This window comes from Bombus vancouverensis, chromosome 17, assembly GCF_051014615.1.
Source record: "Bombus vancouverensis nearcticus chromosome 17, iyBomVanc1_principal, whole genome shotgun sequence".
Lineage (NCBI taxonomy): Eukaryota > Metazoa > Arthropoda > Insecta > Hymenoptera > Apidae > Bombus > Bombus vancouverensis.
The window spans coordinates 4,611,496-4,631,436 of record NC_134927.1 but is presented as its reverse complement, the minus strand read 5'-3'; the positions used below and the strand labels follow the sequence as shown (position 1 = coordinate 4,631,436).

Here is a 19,941-nt window from a genome sequence, read left to right as displayed (position 1 = left end):
ATTTATTATATTGAGTTGGCAACTAAGTGATTGCGGATTTTGTCGTTACGTGCTAATGACAAAATCCGCAACCATTTAGTTGCCAACCTAATAGTACGATGTATAAAACATTAAAGAAAATCTCGTAACGATGCACAATTGACAATATATGGAATTTTCACGTGTAAATTACGTAAATCACATGAGACAATTAAAACTAATAAAAGAGAAACAAAATTACATTAATAAAAATATGTATTTGTATTTTGCATTGTATATGTATTGTATCTTACTTATTTCACGTAACGTGTACATGTACAATATTTTAAACATCCACATTGCAGTTACTATAAAGTAAATTACGTTGTTTGTGACGCGATTGTCTGATGATATACGATATTTGTCTCCGACTTTCTCATAGTTTCTTTCGTCTGCGCGATTTATTGCATGGTTATAGCAGCCACGCTGTACAAAATGTGGAAGAAAATGGCACAGGAGAGCGATTCCAGTTGGACAAATAAATCTGGCGACACGTAGAAGAGGCGGGATAATACGGTGCAGAGTAACTTTCGTTGAAAAAACAAGCCGAGAATTGAAGGTACGAGTTGGCATTTGGAAGATCGTGGCTCGGGAGAAAACACGAATTGAACAAGTGAACAAGGAAATTGCTACGAAAATAAAACGACTTGCACACTGAAAAATAAATTTCTCGATATATAGAATATATTCACGAGGGAGGAAATCAATAGCGTGGAATGTTTTCCTCTTTCCGGAAAAAGTATTTCCCCTTCACTGGAAATAATTAACGTAATGTTCTAATAAATAACGTCTATCTGTTTCACATTCAATTTTGCAAAGAAATAATTCGCACGTACTAACATCAGATAATTGTGATACTTTTAGCATCGTGAAAACTGTACGCGATTTTTATTGGGTTGGCAACTAAGCGATTGCGAGTTTTGTCGCACCACCTAATGACAGCCAACTTAGTTGCCAACCTAATAGATTATCCCAAAAGTGTCTGACATTTTATAAGAAAATAATTAGATGCGCAATATTTTTTCTTTCGTATTATTTTATTGAATTTTGAGTGATCCATTTTGCAGTAATAGAACAAATTTTTGTATATTATTATTAGTATTATTATATTATTTTAGAATTATCTGCAATTCTGATTATATTATTGTTGAAAATGACAACGTGAGTTCGTGCTCGCCATCTATATGCAGATGCGTTAGTTACAAAAAATAACTAGAAGATAGTTCTAGAGACAATCGATAGATTTAATCGATAGGTTTAAGATGTTCTTTTGTTTTTATCCCTAGTCCATGTAAGAATGTGTAAATAAAGGTTTTTCTGGCTCAGAACGGTGTGATAGATTTATCCATAGAATATAATAATAGCTATTGTGATCCTACCTTTGAATATAGAAATAACAACAATTATATTATATTGTATGTTATATTATTTTGTAGTGATAGAACAAAATGGACGGTACATAATTCGATAAAATAATATAAAAGAGAAATGCAATATAAAAGTGCATCTACGTTGGCAACTAAGTGATTGCGGATTTTTTCGTACCACCTAATGACAAAATCCGCAGTCACTTAATTACCAACCCAATATTTCCTGATTAAACGAAAGGGACTTTTGGCACAAGCTAATACTTCGCATTGTGATGAAACGCGATAAATAAAATGCGGGACATGAAACGACGAACAGCGAGCAGTTCGCAGTGGAATTTACTTTCGTGATGTATGCACACGTAAAACGGAAAAGTCTAAAATGGTATCATTTGCTTGGACGTAATACATAGTTACAGTTATAGCTAAAAACTACCGACGTTCAATCGATATTCCATTTCTTGGCTTACCATTTGCAGTTCTTTGCTACTTTTCCGCGCATTATGCGAACGCTTGATCTCTTCCTTTCTTCCATAATTCTGCAAACCAACAGCACTTGAACAGATCTATTTATTCTTCGTGTTACACTAGATACAATTTTATGTTTGTTTATACTTTTTGTTTTTTCTTTCTTTTTCTTTTTTTTACACGTGACACTCGTGAAAGTATCGTAAAATGTGAGAAACAGAATTTACGAAACGTACGTACATCTGGAGATAAGAAGCTGGTGAATTTTGAAAACTCAACAAGAATTACGGATCACTGGAAAATAAAACTTCTAATGCAGACTTATGCGTGAAATGAATAACTGGCCAAGGAATTAAACAAAAGAAAAGAACATAATGAGACATTGAAAAGATTGGGAAAAGTAAAATATTATGCAGTGCAGAAAATAATAAGCCAAGTCTCGTCGAATCATTGTATTCTACAAGATTGTACCGATTCCCTTTCTTAACTCTCGGTTGCCTTTATGGGTCACAGTGACCCATAGTTTTGTTTTGGGAAGAAACATATTCAAGATGTGACGCTTGCAATGACACTACTGCACAATCTACTGTTAATTTGAATTAATATTTTTTTTGTATTATTTTATTGAAAGTTGCCTTTATGGGTCATAGTGACCCATAGTTTTGTTTTGGGAAGAAACATATTCAAGATGTGACGCTTGCAATGACACTACTGCACAATCTACTGTTAATTTGAATTAATATTTTTTTTTGTATTATTTTATTGAAAGTTGCCTTTATGGGTCACAGTGACCCATAGTTTTGTTTTGGGAAGAAACATCTTCAAGATGTGACGCTTGCAATGACACTACATTGTCATTGTACAATTGTACATTGTACAATTTACTGTTAATTTGAATTATTGAATTATTTTTTTTTTTATAATATCTGATGATTACACTGCTAAGAATCCTGTCAGTTTGCGTCTGGTAACTCTGTGAAGTTAGTGATGGGTCATTATGACCCAAGTGTCACAAATGTGCATTTTACTTTTGTGCAAATTTTACTGACAGAAATCACTATTACAGTTTAAAAAATTTTAATCTAAAAATTGTTTGCACCTGTGTGTGTAATGAACTGATTTTTCCATAAAATTGCACTCTTCTTATTCAAAAACTGCTCTTCCTCAACATGTCAAATAAACATCTTTTTAGGAACGCGCACTAAGAAACTATTTTCCCCCTCAAAGTTGCACATTTAAAAAACATTAAATCTGAAAATTGTAGCGAGAAATGTCGAAACACAAGAGAGTTACAACAATTTCTCATAAAAATGATTTTCCTCGAAACTTACAGTTTCAAATACTTCCCTTTCTTTCTCGGAAACAACGTCACTTCCTTCCTTAGATTTTCATTTTTGTCAAAACATATCCCAGGATATTGGAACCGTATTCTCAAATTTCCTTTGATCCGATATCGCCGCTATCCTTTCAACAGCAGCTGCTTGGAAATCGAACAGTGGGTCAGATTGACCCGGCGAAGCGAGCGTGGCAACCGAGGGCTAATAAAACCCGTGAAAACTAAACCGGCAAAGTAGAGAAATCACCTTCCAATAAGAAATTCAACACGACACCTCTGGTCTCTCTTTCTGCTTAACCCCCCCTCCCCCAAAACAAACAAAAACAACAAAACAACAGAATATCAATCTTACACTCAATTGTCTAAATTTCCAACAAAACAATTCCACCTGCAAACTCGTCGAGTTCGATCTCACACTATTTCAAGTCCAACGCACAACACATCTTTTCCTAAACGCTTTTCCGATTCTCGTTGCTGAGAATTAGAGAAACGACGCTCGAACACGTTGCGAAACACCGAACCGGGTTCTCTAGACGTCGCGGTAGCCTCTCGAGGTTCGCGTGGGTCAGCCACAGCCGACTGTGCAAATGGCGAAAACCATAGAAAACGAAGCGCAATTGTGGTGAAACAAGCCCGTTTGCTACACGCGAGCCGGCAAGGTAGTTATTTTTATTTATGGTAAGCTTCCCTCTTCGGTTCGGGGGCGAGCTCGCTAACTATAGCTTCACGGCGCTAAAACTACAGGTGGTGTTTCAGTTTCGCTGTACGTGTTCGCCTGGCGAGCCAAGCTACCATACACGACGATGGTGGTCGGTGAGCCGGCGACAGACTGCGGATCATTTCTTTTTTCCACCTACCAACCGCCCACGACGGGTCGTCGGTGGAGGAATAAATAGGAACCGGGGGCAGCAGACGCGGTGCAACAGAAATGATTCATCTGTCGAAGAATCGATAAACGAGCGGTAAGGTTGTCGTCGTTGTAGGTAAATTAGTCGCGTACAGAGGAGCACGTACGGTGGAAAGGCAATTTTACGCGGTTCTATTCGATTCTTTGTGTTTTTTATTTTTTTTTTTTTTTAAACTTCCATGGCTGATTTTATAATTTTATTTTAAAATTCCTATTTCCTGGCGATAACAAGAGGAATAATATAACGAACAGTAATAATGGAATTGTATAATAGAAGAGGAACAATATAATGAATTTTCTGTGCTTCTATTTACTTGGAATGGAAATAATTTTGTATCGTTTACCATACCAAAGCGTGGAAGTGTCCTACGACCTGTTTACCGAAGCTGAATGAGCTATTGCTTTGCTTTATCAATGTGACGCGATAAATAGTAATCTCATATATTAATAAATATTGAGAAATTGATTAATCGGATAACATAAGAACTTACATAAAATTAGACGAATAAAAAAAATAATACTAAATGTACAATTTAACATTAAACATTGAAACCGGCCATTTAGTAATGTTAATGTCAAAACTGAGAAAAGACAAGTAATTGTATTTGTTGGGTTGGCAATTAAGTGATTGCGGATTTTATCATTAGATGGTATTGACATAGTTGCCAACCTAATAGTTTCCTTATTTTCTGCAACTTACCACGTGTCTTTAACAAACGTTAGAAGTTTTGCAGACTTGTGTTTTATAGACTTTCGAAATTTATCAGGCAATTTTCGTAATACAACAAGGAAGCAAAAAGCATTTTGATCAATTACGAAAATTGTAAACGACAGTTTCCTTATTTTTCAGATATTCTGCTCGTTGTTATTCCGTATCGTAGAGCTCAACTTAGTGTCACTTTAAAATACTCATCGGATAATGACGAATTTCAGCATATAGTTCTTTTCCTTTCCGCTTTATATAAACGTCTGTTTTCTTTATCTAAAAATCGTTATCGTCTTCCGATTCTGAGATTCTTCTTTTATCTATTTTTACCCACTTATTTATAAAATAGCGGCAATCTCAGAACTAATTGGAAATATAGAATCATTATCTGTCTATTTATTAATAATTTATATCACTGACGTTAACCGGAAGTTATCCGCCGATAAACAATTTCACTTTCGCTGGTCGAAGCAATTGACTAATAATTACTAACGATAAAAGTAGAATTTTCGCTCCTGAGAAACAATACCTTCGACAGCAACGCAAATATTTCGTAAAAATACCAATGAAAATATTAACACTTTACCGACCAATAGCGATTCAACAGCATACGCACGTCCGACCGGCATCTCAGGCGCAGATTCTCCCTCGCGCCGGCTCTGTTTCGGTTTAGACTCTCCAATGCCATTCTTTTCGTCCATCGCGAACGATAAATTTTTCAAATTGGTATAAAACTGTGGGAGCTTACAAAGCAACGCAACTGACGCAATTGAGCAAGGTACCTTAGCACTAAATAACAAATTACTGCTCAAATAATGAGGAAGATTGTTGGTGACAAAAAGTCGATTAATAGGCTATCGGTCGACAAGCGTCGGCAATAGAAAGCCGATTAGTAGGCTATCGGTCAGTAAAGCGTTAATAAAACAATTTGTACAATCGTTGATCTTTGGATGACACGCGTAAGTTCCATAGAACAAATGAACAACCTTCCACGCCATTGAAAAAACGACAAAACTTCGCTGGTCAACCAATAGGATAAATGGAATTGCTCCGCTTTTATAACAAACAAATAATTTCGCATCTTCGATCGCCAGACAAATTTACATTGACCAACTTCACGCACATACACCCGACATTGCTTTTACACAATTGAAACAATTGATTTGCGAAAAAGCATAAAACTTGCGTTTCATTCGTTAAAGGAAAATGAAAAAATATCATTTTCTGAAAAATCCGCATTTTACTCGTCGGCGATGTCCATTGGTATTGCAACGAATACGATTTTCGTCACTCAAAATATGTGCCGCCCGATCGTTCTGTATCAGTTGCGACGACGTGTATTTCGTTGTTGTTGGGTAGATGATACATTTACACTGTACATGTGAATGTGTGTGTAAGCGTTAGGGGGCGTCCAGGTCTTAGTTGAGACAAAAGACTGTTGCCAGATGTTAGAAGCTTCTAGAAGGACAACAAGCGTGCGTGCAAGAAGGTTATTGAGATCTTCAGAGTGTAATATATATGTATAGCTGTTGTGTGTGAAATAAAGTAAACTATTTGTATTTCCGAATCCTTTCTATACCTTAACAGTTGTGTTCTTGTACAAATTGAGGAAATTTGAAACGATATAATTTCAATTCTCCTTGAGCCAAATTAAATTCTCTTTACTCGATCAAGTTCTGACTGTTGGTGAATGTTCAATCTGCGGCTTATTGGACGAACGAACAACACCTTTCGTTGTTTCTTTAAACAGAATGAAGAAATGTAAAACGATATAATCTCGATTCTCTTTGCATCGAATCAAGTGATTCTTTGTTCGCTCAAGATCTCAGTTGTACGATCTGACGATCGTTAAACAAATGAACAGCATCCTTCAGATGCTGTATGCTCTTACCGCGACTCTAAAACAGTCGGTTGTTTGTAACAGCGATAACAAAGTAGAATTTGTGTCTTGATGAAGCGGTTCTTGGAAGGTTCGTCGGTTTCTTCGGCCCGAGGATAAAAATAAATGAAACGTGTGAAAAATATCGTTTAAAGGTAAGTAAAACGTGCTAAGAAAACTGTGCAAATATGAATAAAACGTGGTAAAAAAAGAGTCGCATAACTTTAACCAAGACGTGTTAAACAAATCGTGTAAAAGTTAATAATACGTGCTAAAAGATCGTTGTAAAAGTGGATCTTGTAGAAAGATTCCCAGGTGTAACTAAAATTTCGATACTAATTTCATAGCAAACTATAATTTCCTTTTCGATAAAAGCCGAAACAAAGTGGAATTGAATTTTTTCGAAAAATGAAGTTACCCCACTTTCGTGATAAACGGTTCACGTATTCTACTTTAGATTACTCGTCTACTTTTTACCTGGCTGCTACGCGTATTGTAATATGACATATTAATAATAATGCAATATTATGTTATACAAATAACGTATATAATATTATATATTACTAGTATTTTTGTTTTATTCTACATTTATATTATATATTTATACTGTTATTATATATATAATTATATTATATTATACAACGTACCATTATATAATATTTAATTTTAATTTATATAATTAATTACACGCATAATTATACATTAAATATATAATGTTACATATAGCATAATATGTTATTATATGTATCACAATATAAATAATTTATACACATATACGTATAATGGTATATGATGTATATATGATAATATAATATATTATACAAACATATATATATTTATATTATACAACGTACTATTATATAATATTTAATTTCAATCTATATATTCAATTACAGGCATATTTATATATTAAATACAGCATAATATATCACTATATGTACCACAATATAAATAATTTATACACTATGGTCATTGGGACAGAATTGTTTAAATTTGTGATTTCCACTGAATTTCTAAGGGCTGCAAATGAAAATCTTTACATTTCGTGTCCCTGCTGTTCAAGGAACAAGTGTTCCAAGGGTATTGTGAATTGCTGATAATTTTTCCTATTTTTTATTCGCCCCCTATTGTGCCGGACAAAAGCCTCGAGTAAGAGAGAAATGTGGAGATCGAGGAAAGAGATACGGTACGGTTGGACGTGGATTGTGGACATAATAGACTGACTATGACGCCGAGGAGAAATGGAGTCGCTTGCTATGTACCGTATTTTTCCCCTTCTTTTTAAAACGTATTTGTGCGGTAAAACATTACTCGAACGAATTGTTGGTAAAATAAATTGTTTGCAGAGTATATCTTTGAATTGTGAAAACATGTAATTTCCAAAGAATTTAATATAATTTAAAACGTTTATGCGTATCAAGATCATAAAACACGAATGTATCATATTATAGATATGCATCATAACGCGCATAAAATAATTCTTCCAAGTATACGAGTGTACGTATTATGTATACAAGTGTAGTAACATTAGAATTACTTTTTTAATTCCAATTAGCCACACGTAGTGGTATTTTTTTCGAGAAGATTTACATATACGTGTTTTTTTATATTTTCTATGACAATTTCTTCGTTTACAATTCCATTCTTCTGGCGATTCTATATGCATATTCTATATGTGCATAAATTTAAATAAAATTTCATGAACGTCGAAGACTCGACTAATAACTCTCTGTGTTTATGTAATGTATATTATTTATCATTATTTATTATAATTATATACATTATACATTATAAATGTATATATAAAAATGTATATAATAGGAAATATCGTGCAGATGAAATAATATTCTGAATGAAATATATATATATATACATTTTTTTATTTTATTCTTTATTTAACGCTTACCTCTCGACAACTCCATGTACATGCACATCTACAATAGTAATAGCGTATAATTTCTTCATTTAGTGTATTATCTCCTCTGTTCGACATTTCCTATTATATACATTTTGTAGAAATAAAATTTCATTTTCTTAAAACTTCCACGAGCAGGTGAAAATATTAATCTAGAAATGTGTTTTAAACTCCGTACAATGCAATTAAGCTCCTTACCTACTACGATAGACGTACACGTGTACACAGAGCAAGTGTAAATGTGTTAATTTGCAGATACGAAATATATCTAAACGTATCGCGTATTAAATTACTCAACGTGCTATTCGTTTGTGCAAGAAGGCGTAGTGCAATTCTACGAATCATACGGTGTCAGCACACGAACGCATTGAATTCACCCTCTTTTCATGCCATTCATTATGCAATACCGCACTTTCTTGCCCCTCTTGGCAATTTTCTATTATTAAAACGAATCGATCGCAATCGTCTATCGCTTGGAAGAAAACCACGTATCCACGCTGATATCGATGTTTTGCTGTCGAACCAGCCAGTACATATACCTAAACACATATATAGGTGCTCGGTCGTTTTCGTATTTTCGTGCCGCGACTTGCACTTTATCGTGCGATCTTTCACACGCGTTTTCTCCTTTCTAATCATTACATGCCTAAGCTTTTTAATTTACAGACCGATCCAATAAACGCTTTTCAGTTTAATCGCCGTTCCAATAATATTTCGCCACCTCTTACAATTCTACACGACAATTTTCTAACTTCACTTTGAAGCTTCGTTACTTTATTTCTTATTTTACTGTGCTTCGAAATTATCCGGTCAGAAATCGTAATTTTTCGAAGCATTGAGAGCTCCGTAGATAAAATCCGATGAAATTACTGTGCTAGAAATATACGATCGAACGATCTGCTGAGTTTCGAATTAATTGCAGTGGTACGTGATGGCTATAGCGCGCAATAAATTATGTGTATGCAATTATTATTTTAGACAGATTACGAGACACTGATTTCGTGAATGCAATATCGTATTAAGATCGTCGCATTTGCTTTTCTCTTTCGTGCTGACAACGCCTCACGTGTCAACGCCAACTTATTTCTCGAAAAAATTGCTCTCGATAAAATCGGCGTGAATCATCGATGATTCACACGCGCTACGAGAAAGCACGTTGGACGAGTGTGTATCTGTCGGGCATAAAAAAAGTATGACATAGGACAGGAAAAATTGAAGAATTGTTTAAGTATCAAGCGAAACTGTTTCCTTTGTTAAAGATAATAATGTGATTTATGTTACTGAGCGTAATATCAATAAAAATACCAGACGTGTAGCTAATGTGCAGTACACCCAACAATTCCAAAGATTAATTACGGTTTTCACGTGATTCGTATTAAATTATCTTCTTACGAATTGCAAATATCGATGACACATTTAAAACATCGAAACGTTGAAACATTATTTGAGCGACGTATCGCGTTATTTGCTTCTCGAACATATTCCGGAATAATTAATCGAATCAAAAAAAAGAACAATCTCACAGAGAATTATTTCTACGGCCAAATAAAACAGAATTCTTTAGAATTTAATAATTTAGAATTAGAATAAAAATTAGAATAGGATTTAATTTCTTTACGTTTCCCGAAATAATTTCTCGTTCTGCTATATCAACCGTGTCAGAAATCCGCATTTCCCCGCGATACCTAACCTACAACACAATTCCACGCTTTTGTTATTCCAGGATAATTGAAACGAGAACAATTAACATTGCCTCGAAAAGCAATCTTTATCGTTTGTAATTGAAATGCGCGTGAAGCACGGCTGTTCCAATATTATTTCCAAGCGTGGAAATAAAGAAATTGCAAATAAATTCCTCGAACTGTCTCGTGCTCATTGCAACGTATACCGCGCGAGACAACAAATCAACTACATTCGCTGGAAGAAAGAAAGAACTCGCGTAAACATCCGCAGTCTACTGCTAATTAAAACCTTCCTTTGTCCGCTTTCGCAACTCACAGCGATTTCGTTAACCAATTTTCCTCGCGCAACTATGCATCCGCATAAACATCCGCAGTCCACAAATCATTGGACGCAGCGACGCGAGGTAAACGAACCAGCGAACCTACCAAGAAATCCAGGCGAGCGCGTCAATCTCGTGACAGATGCGCGGCAACCAGTTGAAACTATCGTGAAACTTGCGCCAAACTTTCGTCTGGCCGTGTCACGAACTAGCGTGGCCGAGGTAAGTAACCTGATCATGGTATCGACGAGTGTGTAACGAGCGCACGAGGCTCGTGTGTATACGCTGTACACACGACAAGATGGGTAAGCGTCGATAAATAGCGGTGCAATTATTACGGGGAAGATCGATCGAGCTGCGTTGATTTGGGGCGCGACGTTCGCGCGCATCAGCGACAAGCGAAACGCTAACGATATTTCGAACGTCGATGCTTTTCCATTCAAATATCGAATATTAATTAAGTATGTTAAATATGAATATTAAATATGTTTAATGACACCGTGTATTATGCGCTGCGGTATCACGACGCTTAACTTCTGAATATCGAAACTGTCGAACGAAATTTTCAGTTGATATCAGACGAGTCAACAATACACTGTTTGAGTGCCAAACAGCGTGATCGCGCTGTTTAGATTTTGTGTCGATAAGTCCCGGCAATGACAAAATCCGCAATTACTTAGTTACCAACTCAATATACATATTTTGACAAATCTTCGCAATAATAGCTGTAATGTAAAAAGTATAGGATGTTGAATACAAATTTTCAAGACTGGCCGCCATTAGTATTGTTAATAGTTTAAATCTTCCAACATTGAGCAAGGGAGAGACGATATCCGACGTAATCTTCTGTTCTGAAAGAAACTGTAGTCGCATAAATCGTATGGACAATCGCGTAAATTCTTATCACACGAACATGGAAATTCTCTTATAGTGTTAATTCTGCGTAATATTTTCAAGACATTCTTTCGACCGTTTTCTATGACAGTGTTGCGTTCTAAGTTTTCTTTATACTTTTATGCTTATGTATTAATTATTCAAATGTACCGCCATCACTAACATGCATCATTTCAACTCGTAAGTTAACGAAATCAGACGCGTTCTTGTGGCATCGACCAGCGTCGCGTCGTGTCATGGCAAGAGAGACCATACAGTATAGCATACACACACGGTTCGCGTGTGTCACATGAATCACCGAACGCTGTCGGCTGATGAATGAGCTCCTCGTCAAGTAGCCCTCCTCGTCCAACCCTCCACTCATCTCCTCGGCCGACTATCCTCCACCCCCGCAGCCTGCGGCCAGAAGCGGCTGGCCACGCGATTCGCGTACGCATCTTGACCTCGCTACACCCTTGTTGCTTTTCAACCACGTCTCGACCAAGTACGTAATCGCGCACTTAGGATACTATATATGTATGTAGTTTTTCTTCTTTTTCCTTTTATTTTCTTCTTTTTCAATTGTTTTCTCCTCTTCTTTTTCTTTTTTCTTTTATAAGTTTAAAGCTACGCTCACGTTTCAAGGTGCCAGCGACTACGATAAGAGTAGTTAGCGAAAAATACAGTTACCTATGGTCGGTAAAAATCGATATGTCTGAGGAATCAGTAAGGTTAGAATCTTTTTGCAAAGACTTGCACAGAGTCGCAAGCACTCGAGTTTCGAAGCGTGTCTAGTAAATTAGTAGCGTGTGTGGAAGATTTGCGCTCTTTTCGTAGCGTCGTTGTTTCGTATTTGTTTCAAGTCGCTTGTTATCTATAACAGGTAAATCGACGTGTATCGGTAAGGTTAGAGATGATCGTTGATAGACAAAAGGTATCGAAATCGCGAGGAAGAATTGATATTTTGCTGTTTAAAGTACCGATAGAGGAGAGAGAAAAGAAAATCGAGTTACTTTACATGTTTGATATATCGAACAAAGTTGTATGCGAAAGAGAAGCGTAAAGAAATGTTTAATTCATATTATACGCAGGTATGTCTGTACTATTTTACTATTCCAAGTATCTTGTAAGAGATAATCCAAGCAACGTTAAGAGTCACGATATATGTTCATTATAATCTTTCTCAGAACGTTTTCTATTCGATTCTTTGGAACGTGCGCGTCTTGCGACAGAAAACTGACGCTTCGACGTGGCGGAAAACAATCACAAAGTGGTGGCGCGATTTTTTGAACTACAACAGTCTTACTGCAAATAAGTGCAACACACTAAACTTTACACGCGTTGACACGCGTTTGCTTCGGCGTAAAGCAATGGCGCGGCGCGTTGAATTCAACCACGCGCTGCAAATGCTTTTGCAAATACCGGGTGCAAAATATGAATATCGGCGTGGGGCAACAAGCGCGTGGAAACTAAGCCAACGACAACGACGATAAATATTCATGGAAATTAGCGAGCTATTCATCGAAACAAGCGTAGAGAGTCGGCGCGACGAAAGACAAAAGACGAAACCCTACGATTCGATGACCTGGCTTTCTAGAGAGAAGCTGGAAATTAACGTCGACGCAATTTGATTCGAAACTGGCGACGAGGACTGCGTCAATTCCCTGTATTTCAATATTTTACACTTGCCATTTGTAAAATATTGATATCGCCCTTGTTCGCCTGTCGTTTCAGGTAAAAGTGCAAATGTAGATTAATTGCTGCTAATAAATAAAAAATAATAATATTATATTTTGCAAGGAAATAATACACATTTTTTCTTTCTTATGTTATTGTATCAATGACGTATGGTACATTTCGTAGTAAGAAAAAATGTACGCCTATTATTTTCCTACAAAACGAAACAAGTTCAGGTTATTTCATATTGATTATTGTTAATTACTGGCCATTACTATTATTTTAGATAAACTCACAGGCAAGTTTGTGGAACTTTCCAAATACGTGTGCGATATGCATTTCTGACGTAGATAATAGACCACACGCGTACCTAACCTAACCTATGCACGTTACGTTTGCTGTGCACCGAGTGAAATAGCTGGTGGGGCGAAGAATATTCGACTGTTCAGGTTTTTCATATTGATTATTGTTAATTACTGACCACTACTATTATTTTAGATAAACTCACAGGCAAGTTTGTGGAACTTTCCAAATACGTGTGCGATATGCATTTATGACGTAGATAATAGACCACACGCGTACCTAACCTATGCACGTTACGTTTGCTGTGCACCGAGTGAAATAGCTGGTGGGGCGAAGAACACTTAAAAATGCATAAAAATTGGATAATCTGGATTCGTGTCGTGCGGCCGATAATTGTTTCGCGTATAATTTCATTGTGAAATAGTAATCAGACACGACGTATAGTTTAGCTCAATTCCATTAGGATCGATCGTTGTACCGTGCATACGTAATTCGATTATGACGCGGCTAATGATCTCTCGCGGACAGAGTTGTACGAATTCTACCAATTCTGTCGCCACGAGTCACTTCTTCTATCAAATCGTATGGTGAAATTGCGAGGATGCTCGTCGTTGCAGAATTCTATCTGTTCCGTTATCGACGGAAGATCGATCAAGATAAAAGATTGGTATTCATATTTAATCAGCCACCTTAACGGTTATTATCGATGCGACCAGAAGTTGCAGTATAGGAATCTGTAGATAAGTTTGACTGATTTTCGTTACCGATAAACATTATCAGTAAGATAATTTTCTTTTTGGTTACCGGTAACCGTTACATGCGAGAGAATTTGTTTCTTTGGTTAACCATTCTATGTGAGACAATTTTTTTGTTACCAATAACTATTATTCGCAACGGAATGTATTTTTTTTTTTTGGTTATGGATAACCACTACGTATACGAGAATATTGTTTGGTTACCGATAACCATTATCGACGAGAAACATTTTTTTCCTGATTGTCCGTAACCACTAGGTGCACGAGAATTTTTGTTTGGTCGTAGATAACCATTATACATGACGAGATTTTTCCTTGGCCATCAATGACCATCGTAACCAGAATTTCGTTTGAGCACCAATAACCGTTATCTGTGACAGAATTCTTTTTCGTCGCCAATAACCACTTAATCAGGCACCCTAACGGTTATAGTTAACGTGACAAGAAGTTGCAGTGTAGGAATTAACAAATAAGATTAACTGATTTTGGTTACCGATAATTTTCTTTTTGGTTACCGGTAACCATTACATTATTGAGAGAATTTTTTTTGGTTACTAATAACCATTCTATGTGAGAGAATTTTTTTTGGTTCCCGATAACCATTATCGACGAGAAACATTTTTTTCACTAGTTGCCCGTAACCATGAAGTAACCACGAGAATTTTTGTTTGGTCATCCATAACCATAATCCATGACAAAAGTTTTCCTTGGTCATCAATAACCATTATTAGTGACAGAATTTTTTTTCATCACCAATTCTAATTTTTTTCGACAGAATTCTGTTTAGTCATCAATAACCGTTATTCGCAACGGAATGTTTTCTTTTTTTGGTTATGGATAACCATTACGTATAGGAGAATATTGTTTAGTTGTCGATAACCATAATTCATGGCAAAATTTTTTCTTGGTCATCAATAACCATTATTCGTGACAGAATTTTTTTTCATCACCAATTCTCATTTTTTTTGACAGAATTCTATTTAGTCACCAATAATCATTATTCGTGACAGAATTTTTTTTCATCACCAATAATCATTATCTATGACAGAATTTCTCTCCATCACCAATAATCATTATCTATGACAGAATTTCTTTTCATCACCAATAGTCATTATCTGTGACAGAATTTTTTTTCATCATCAATATTCATTTTTTTTGACAGGATTTTTTTTGCACACCAATAACCATTATTCACAATGGAATGTTTTCGTTTCTTTGGTTATGGATAACCATTACGTATAGGAGAATATTGTTTAGTTGTCGATAACCATAATCCATGACAAAATTTTTTCTTGGTCATCAATAACCATTATTCGTGACAGAATTTTTTTTCATCACCAATAATCATTAGCTATGACAGAATTTCTTTTCATCACCAATAGTCATTAGCTATGATAGAATTTTTTTTCATCACCAATAATCATTATCTATGACAGAATTTCTTTCCATCACCAATAATCATTATCTATGACAGAATTTCTCTCCATCACCAATAGTCATTATCTGTGACAGAATTTCTTTTCATCACCAATAATCATTTTTTTGACAGCATTCTTTTTGCACACCAACAACCATTATTCACAACGGAATGTTTTCTTTTTCTTGGTTATGGATAACCATTACGTATAGCAGAATATTGTTTGGTTGTCGATAACCATTATCCACGACGAAATTTATTTTTCGACACTTTCGAGTATCACCAATTTTGTATTAACATTGCTGATAATCATCCGGATGAAGTAGCTTAAGAAATAACTCTCGATGACCTGCGTGCGAGGTCTTCTCGTCTACACCTTGTCATCGGCAATGTTAACAAAAAATGACGACAGATTCTTTCTTTTTAATTATTCACTTTCTCAAAAAATCCATCAACATTTAGTGATCACTGTCTTTCTATTTAAACGAAAAATTTAAGGATTCTTTTTATAAAAATTTCAGGGATAACAGAAATCTTTGGACCCTGCATTTAATACAAAAAAAAAAACAATTGCAATTTCGTTTTTTATCTTTTTCACCTTATCAGCTTGCAGATACAAAAAAAATTCACTTTTCCAAAAAATTCATCAACATTTAGTGATCACTGTCTTTCTATTTAAACGAAAAATTTAAGGATTCTTTTCATAAAAATTTCAGGGATAACAGAAACCTTTGGACCCTGCATTTAATACACAAAAAAAACAATTGCAATTTCGTTTTTTATCTTTTTCACCTTATCAGCCTGCAGATACAAAAAAAATTCACTTTCCCAAAAAATTCATCAACATTTAGTGATCACTGTCTTTCTATTTAAACGAAAAATTTAAGGATTCTTTTGATAAAAATTTCAAGGATAACAGAATCCTTTGGACCCTGCATTTAATACACAAAAAAAAAATTGCAATTTCGTTTTTTATCTTTTTCACCTTATCAGCCTGCAGATACAAAAAAAAAATTATTCACTTTTCCAAAAAATTCATCAACATTTAGTGATCACTGTCTTTCTATTTAAACGAAAAATTTAAGGATTCTTATCATAAAAATTTCACGGATAGCAGAAACCTTTAGACCCTGCATTTAATACACACACAAAAAAAAACAGTTGCAATTTCGTTTTTTATCTTTTTCACCTTATCAGCCTGCAGATACAAAAAAAATTCACTTTTCCAAAAAATTCATCAACATTTAGTGATCACTGTCTTTCTATTTAAACGAAAAATTTAAGGATTCTTTTGATAAAAATTTCAGGGATAACAGAAATCTTTGGACCCTGCATTTAATACACAAAAAAACAATTGCAATTTCGTTTTTCATCTTTTTCACCTTATCAGCCTGCAGATACAAAAAAAATTCACTTTTCCAAAAAATTCATCAACATTTAGTGATCACTGTCTTTCTATTTAAACGAAAAATTTAAGGATTCTTTTCATAAAAATTTCAGGGATAACAGAAACCTTTAGACCCTACATTTAATACACACACAAAAAAAAACAGTTGCAATTTCGTTTTTTATCTTGTTCACCTTATCAGATTGCACACACACACACAAAAAAAAAAAAGAAAGAAACGTTGCTCGGATTACAATAAGCGGAATTAGCGAGTTAGCGTTTAATATTTCAACTGGACGTTGAGATTCGACATTAAGAAACGACTATTTGTCACGCAGTGCGCATCTAAATTACCTCGTTTTCTTCGTACGTCGACCTCCCGTTTTATTTTTGAAATTGACAAGTTCATAAAGAGGATCACGGGTAAATTTAGCGTTCGACTGCAAAAAGGAGGACAAGTGTAGCAAATTAGCAGCCCTGGTGTTCGTTGGAATTTTCGTTAACCACGTTCGTGCCCTATCTGTTCTATCGTTAGTCCCGCTGATCGACGATCTATGGAAACTCGTGCTGCAACTTGCACGACAAGCCTATCGTCGCCGGTTTTCCGTGTAAGAAAACGAGACCGTGGGAAAATTCGAACAATGGTTTGCTCGTGTGTAAAAAAAAAAAAAAATCCTAAGCTTCCACGTGGCTCGTCATAATTTTAACACTGTGTCGCACTAAGCTGATTTCCCATTTCCCATGTTCCGCCCGGTATACGGTGCATTATTTGCATATTTTGATTAAAACTTAGGTTGCATGGTTTCTCTACAAAGATCGACACGCTGTGATGTGCAACGGACGACCGTGTGATTCTCGTCGATCGAAGAATATTAATCGACCCATTTTCCCAACCATATTTCAACTACACTTTCACATACGTATTTTGTTTAAATTTAATATTTTGTAAAACGAACGTTTGCTTTCATCCATCGTGCAATATTCATTGACCTAGTTCGTTTGAACGTTCGAACACTTGGAAAAAAAATCCCGGTGAATTTTTACTGTCGCCGCGAATTTGCCAGTTTGCTGCGCAGAAATATCGCCGTGACGAAGAAATATCATCGCGAAAAATATCGCCGGAAAATTTACGGAATCAGTGATCCCATACACGTTCGACGTACGTACGTTTAATGCCGTTACATCGACAGGACCATGTTCCTATCTTGGTCGCATGTTCCACTAATCCGCTTTGATACCGTCACAGATACTCCGCGCGCATAGTCCTCTAGAGATAACGCGATTCTAGCGTCGCGCTGCATCGATTTTTCTTCACATTTTTGCACAGCGAAACGAATGCCTGGTTCGCTTCGCGTGTATTTTGCTTTTTTTTTTGGTTCTGTTCTTTAAGGGGGGGGGGGGTAAAAGGTTAATTCGTAGAAAAATAGGGCATGTTTTTGTGAATTATTTGTGACGACAGAGTTAAAATCTCTTTATTAAGACCAATAGTACATTAAAGTATGACATTCGAAGAATATTGTATAAAATTTTCACGGAGAAATATTGAAAAATACGGCAATGGCAGCAATTATTCGTGTCTCGGAAAAAGGGTAGAATTGCGGTGCCCCTGATAACTTGGTGCTGGATCGTCTGAAATCAAAAAATCAAAGTTCATTCGTTAGGTAACAGTTTTCCCCAGGTAACGCTGCGAGGGTTTTTCGAAATTTCAATTTTTCGCTTTTTTGGAACACTTTGAAGGGAAAATTAACCGCAAATTTTCGCAAAATCGGGCAATTTATCCCTTTAAAGTGTTCCAAAAAAGTAAAAAATTTAAATTTCGAGAAACCCTGCCAGCGTTACCTGGGGAAAACTGTTACCTAACGAATGAACTGTGATTTTTTGATTTCAGACGATCCAGCGCCAAGTTATCAGGGGCACCGCGATTTTCCGAGACACGTCCGAATAATTACTGCCATTGCCGTATTTTTCAATATTTCTCCGTGAAAATTTTATACAATATTCTTCGAATGTCATACTTTATTGTACTATTGATTCTAATAAAGAGATTTTAACTCTGTCGTCACAAATAATTCACAAAAACATGCCTTATTTTTCTACGAATTAACCTAACCCCCCACCCCACCCCTTAACGAAGTAGAAAATATAATTTTTAGGACAACGATTAAACGTAATGTGACATAAATGTGTTGTACGCTTCCAGCGTGCGTTTGTTTCCAAGTAAATTGGAAATGAAGTCTCGAAATTTACTCTGAAATATTGAAAAAGTATTTGACTTTTTGATTTGTATGTATTAGGTTGTCTCAAAAGTGTGTTTCGTTTTGCGAGCAAGTGACAGATGCACAACATTTTTTGTTTCTCGTTATTTTATTGAATCATGTACGACCCATTAGAAGTAGAAATAAAAATATCGGCAGTAGAACAACGCGAAAGAAAAAACGTTGTTGTTTCCTTACGAAACGAACGAAAGTTTCCGGACAACCTGACGTGTCTTTGCTTTTCAACGAAGACTTCGACTTTTGGGAGATCGTCGGGCGAGGATGACGTCAAAGGATGTCCGATTTACATGAAACTGCATAGTTGCACAACAGAGATGCGAATGAGTAAAATCGTACTGCAAATTTCGACTATGGCATTTGCACGCGTATAGCGCGCTATAGTCCCGCGCTGATTTCCGATTGACCAGTCCGATTGGTACAAGTGCACAGAGCTGTCAGAAAGGAGGAAAATTTTTACGGTTTTCCGCGACCAATACAACAGCGAATATCGTTTTTTCGTATTTGCAATAGTTTTCGAAGAGCAAAGGCTGCCTTCGATTTTTTTTTGATAGAACGCTGTATATTTTTTCATGGCGAATGAAAGCGCGCGTGCAAATAGAATGACCGTCGAGGTCGTGCAAGCTGCATAACGAAAGAATTATTTCGAATATTACGT

General features: G+C 35.8%; 1 protein-coding gene across 7 annotated transcripts in view; it reads right to left on the bottom strand.

Annotated features, from left to right (window-relative positions):
• Window positions 1-19,941, bottom strand: part of KrT95D (phosphofurin acidic cluster sorting protein KrT95D) — a 186,313-nt gene that overhangs the window by 33,311 nt on the left and 133,061 nt on the right. For 4 of the 7 annotated variants that reach the window (XM_033349688.2, XM_033349689.2, XM_033349692.2 and 1 more), the window contains exon 2: window positions 1,856-1,924. The exons of the other annotated variants lie outside the window; for them this stretch is intronic. In XM_033349688.2, coding sequence (XP_033205579.1) covers window positions 1,856-1,924 — 69 coding nt within the window. The remainder of the gene's footprint in view (window positions 1-1,855; window positions 1,925-19,941) is intronic. 7 annotated transcript variants of the gene reach the window in all.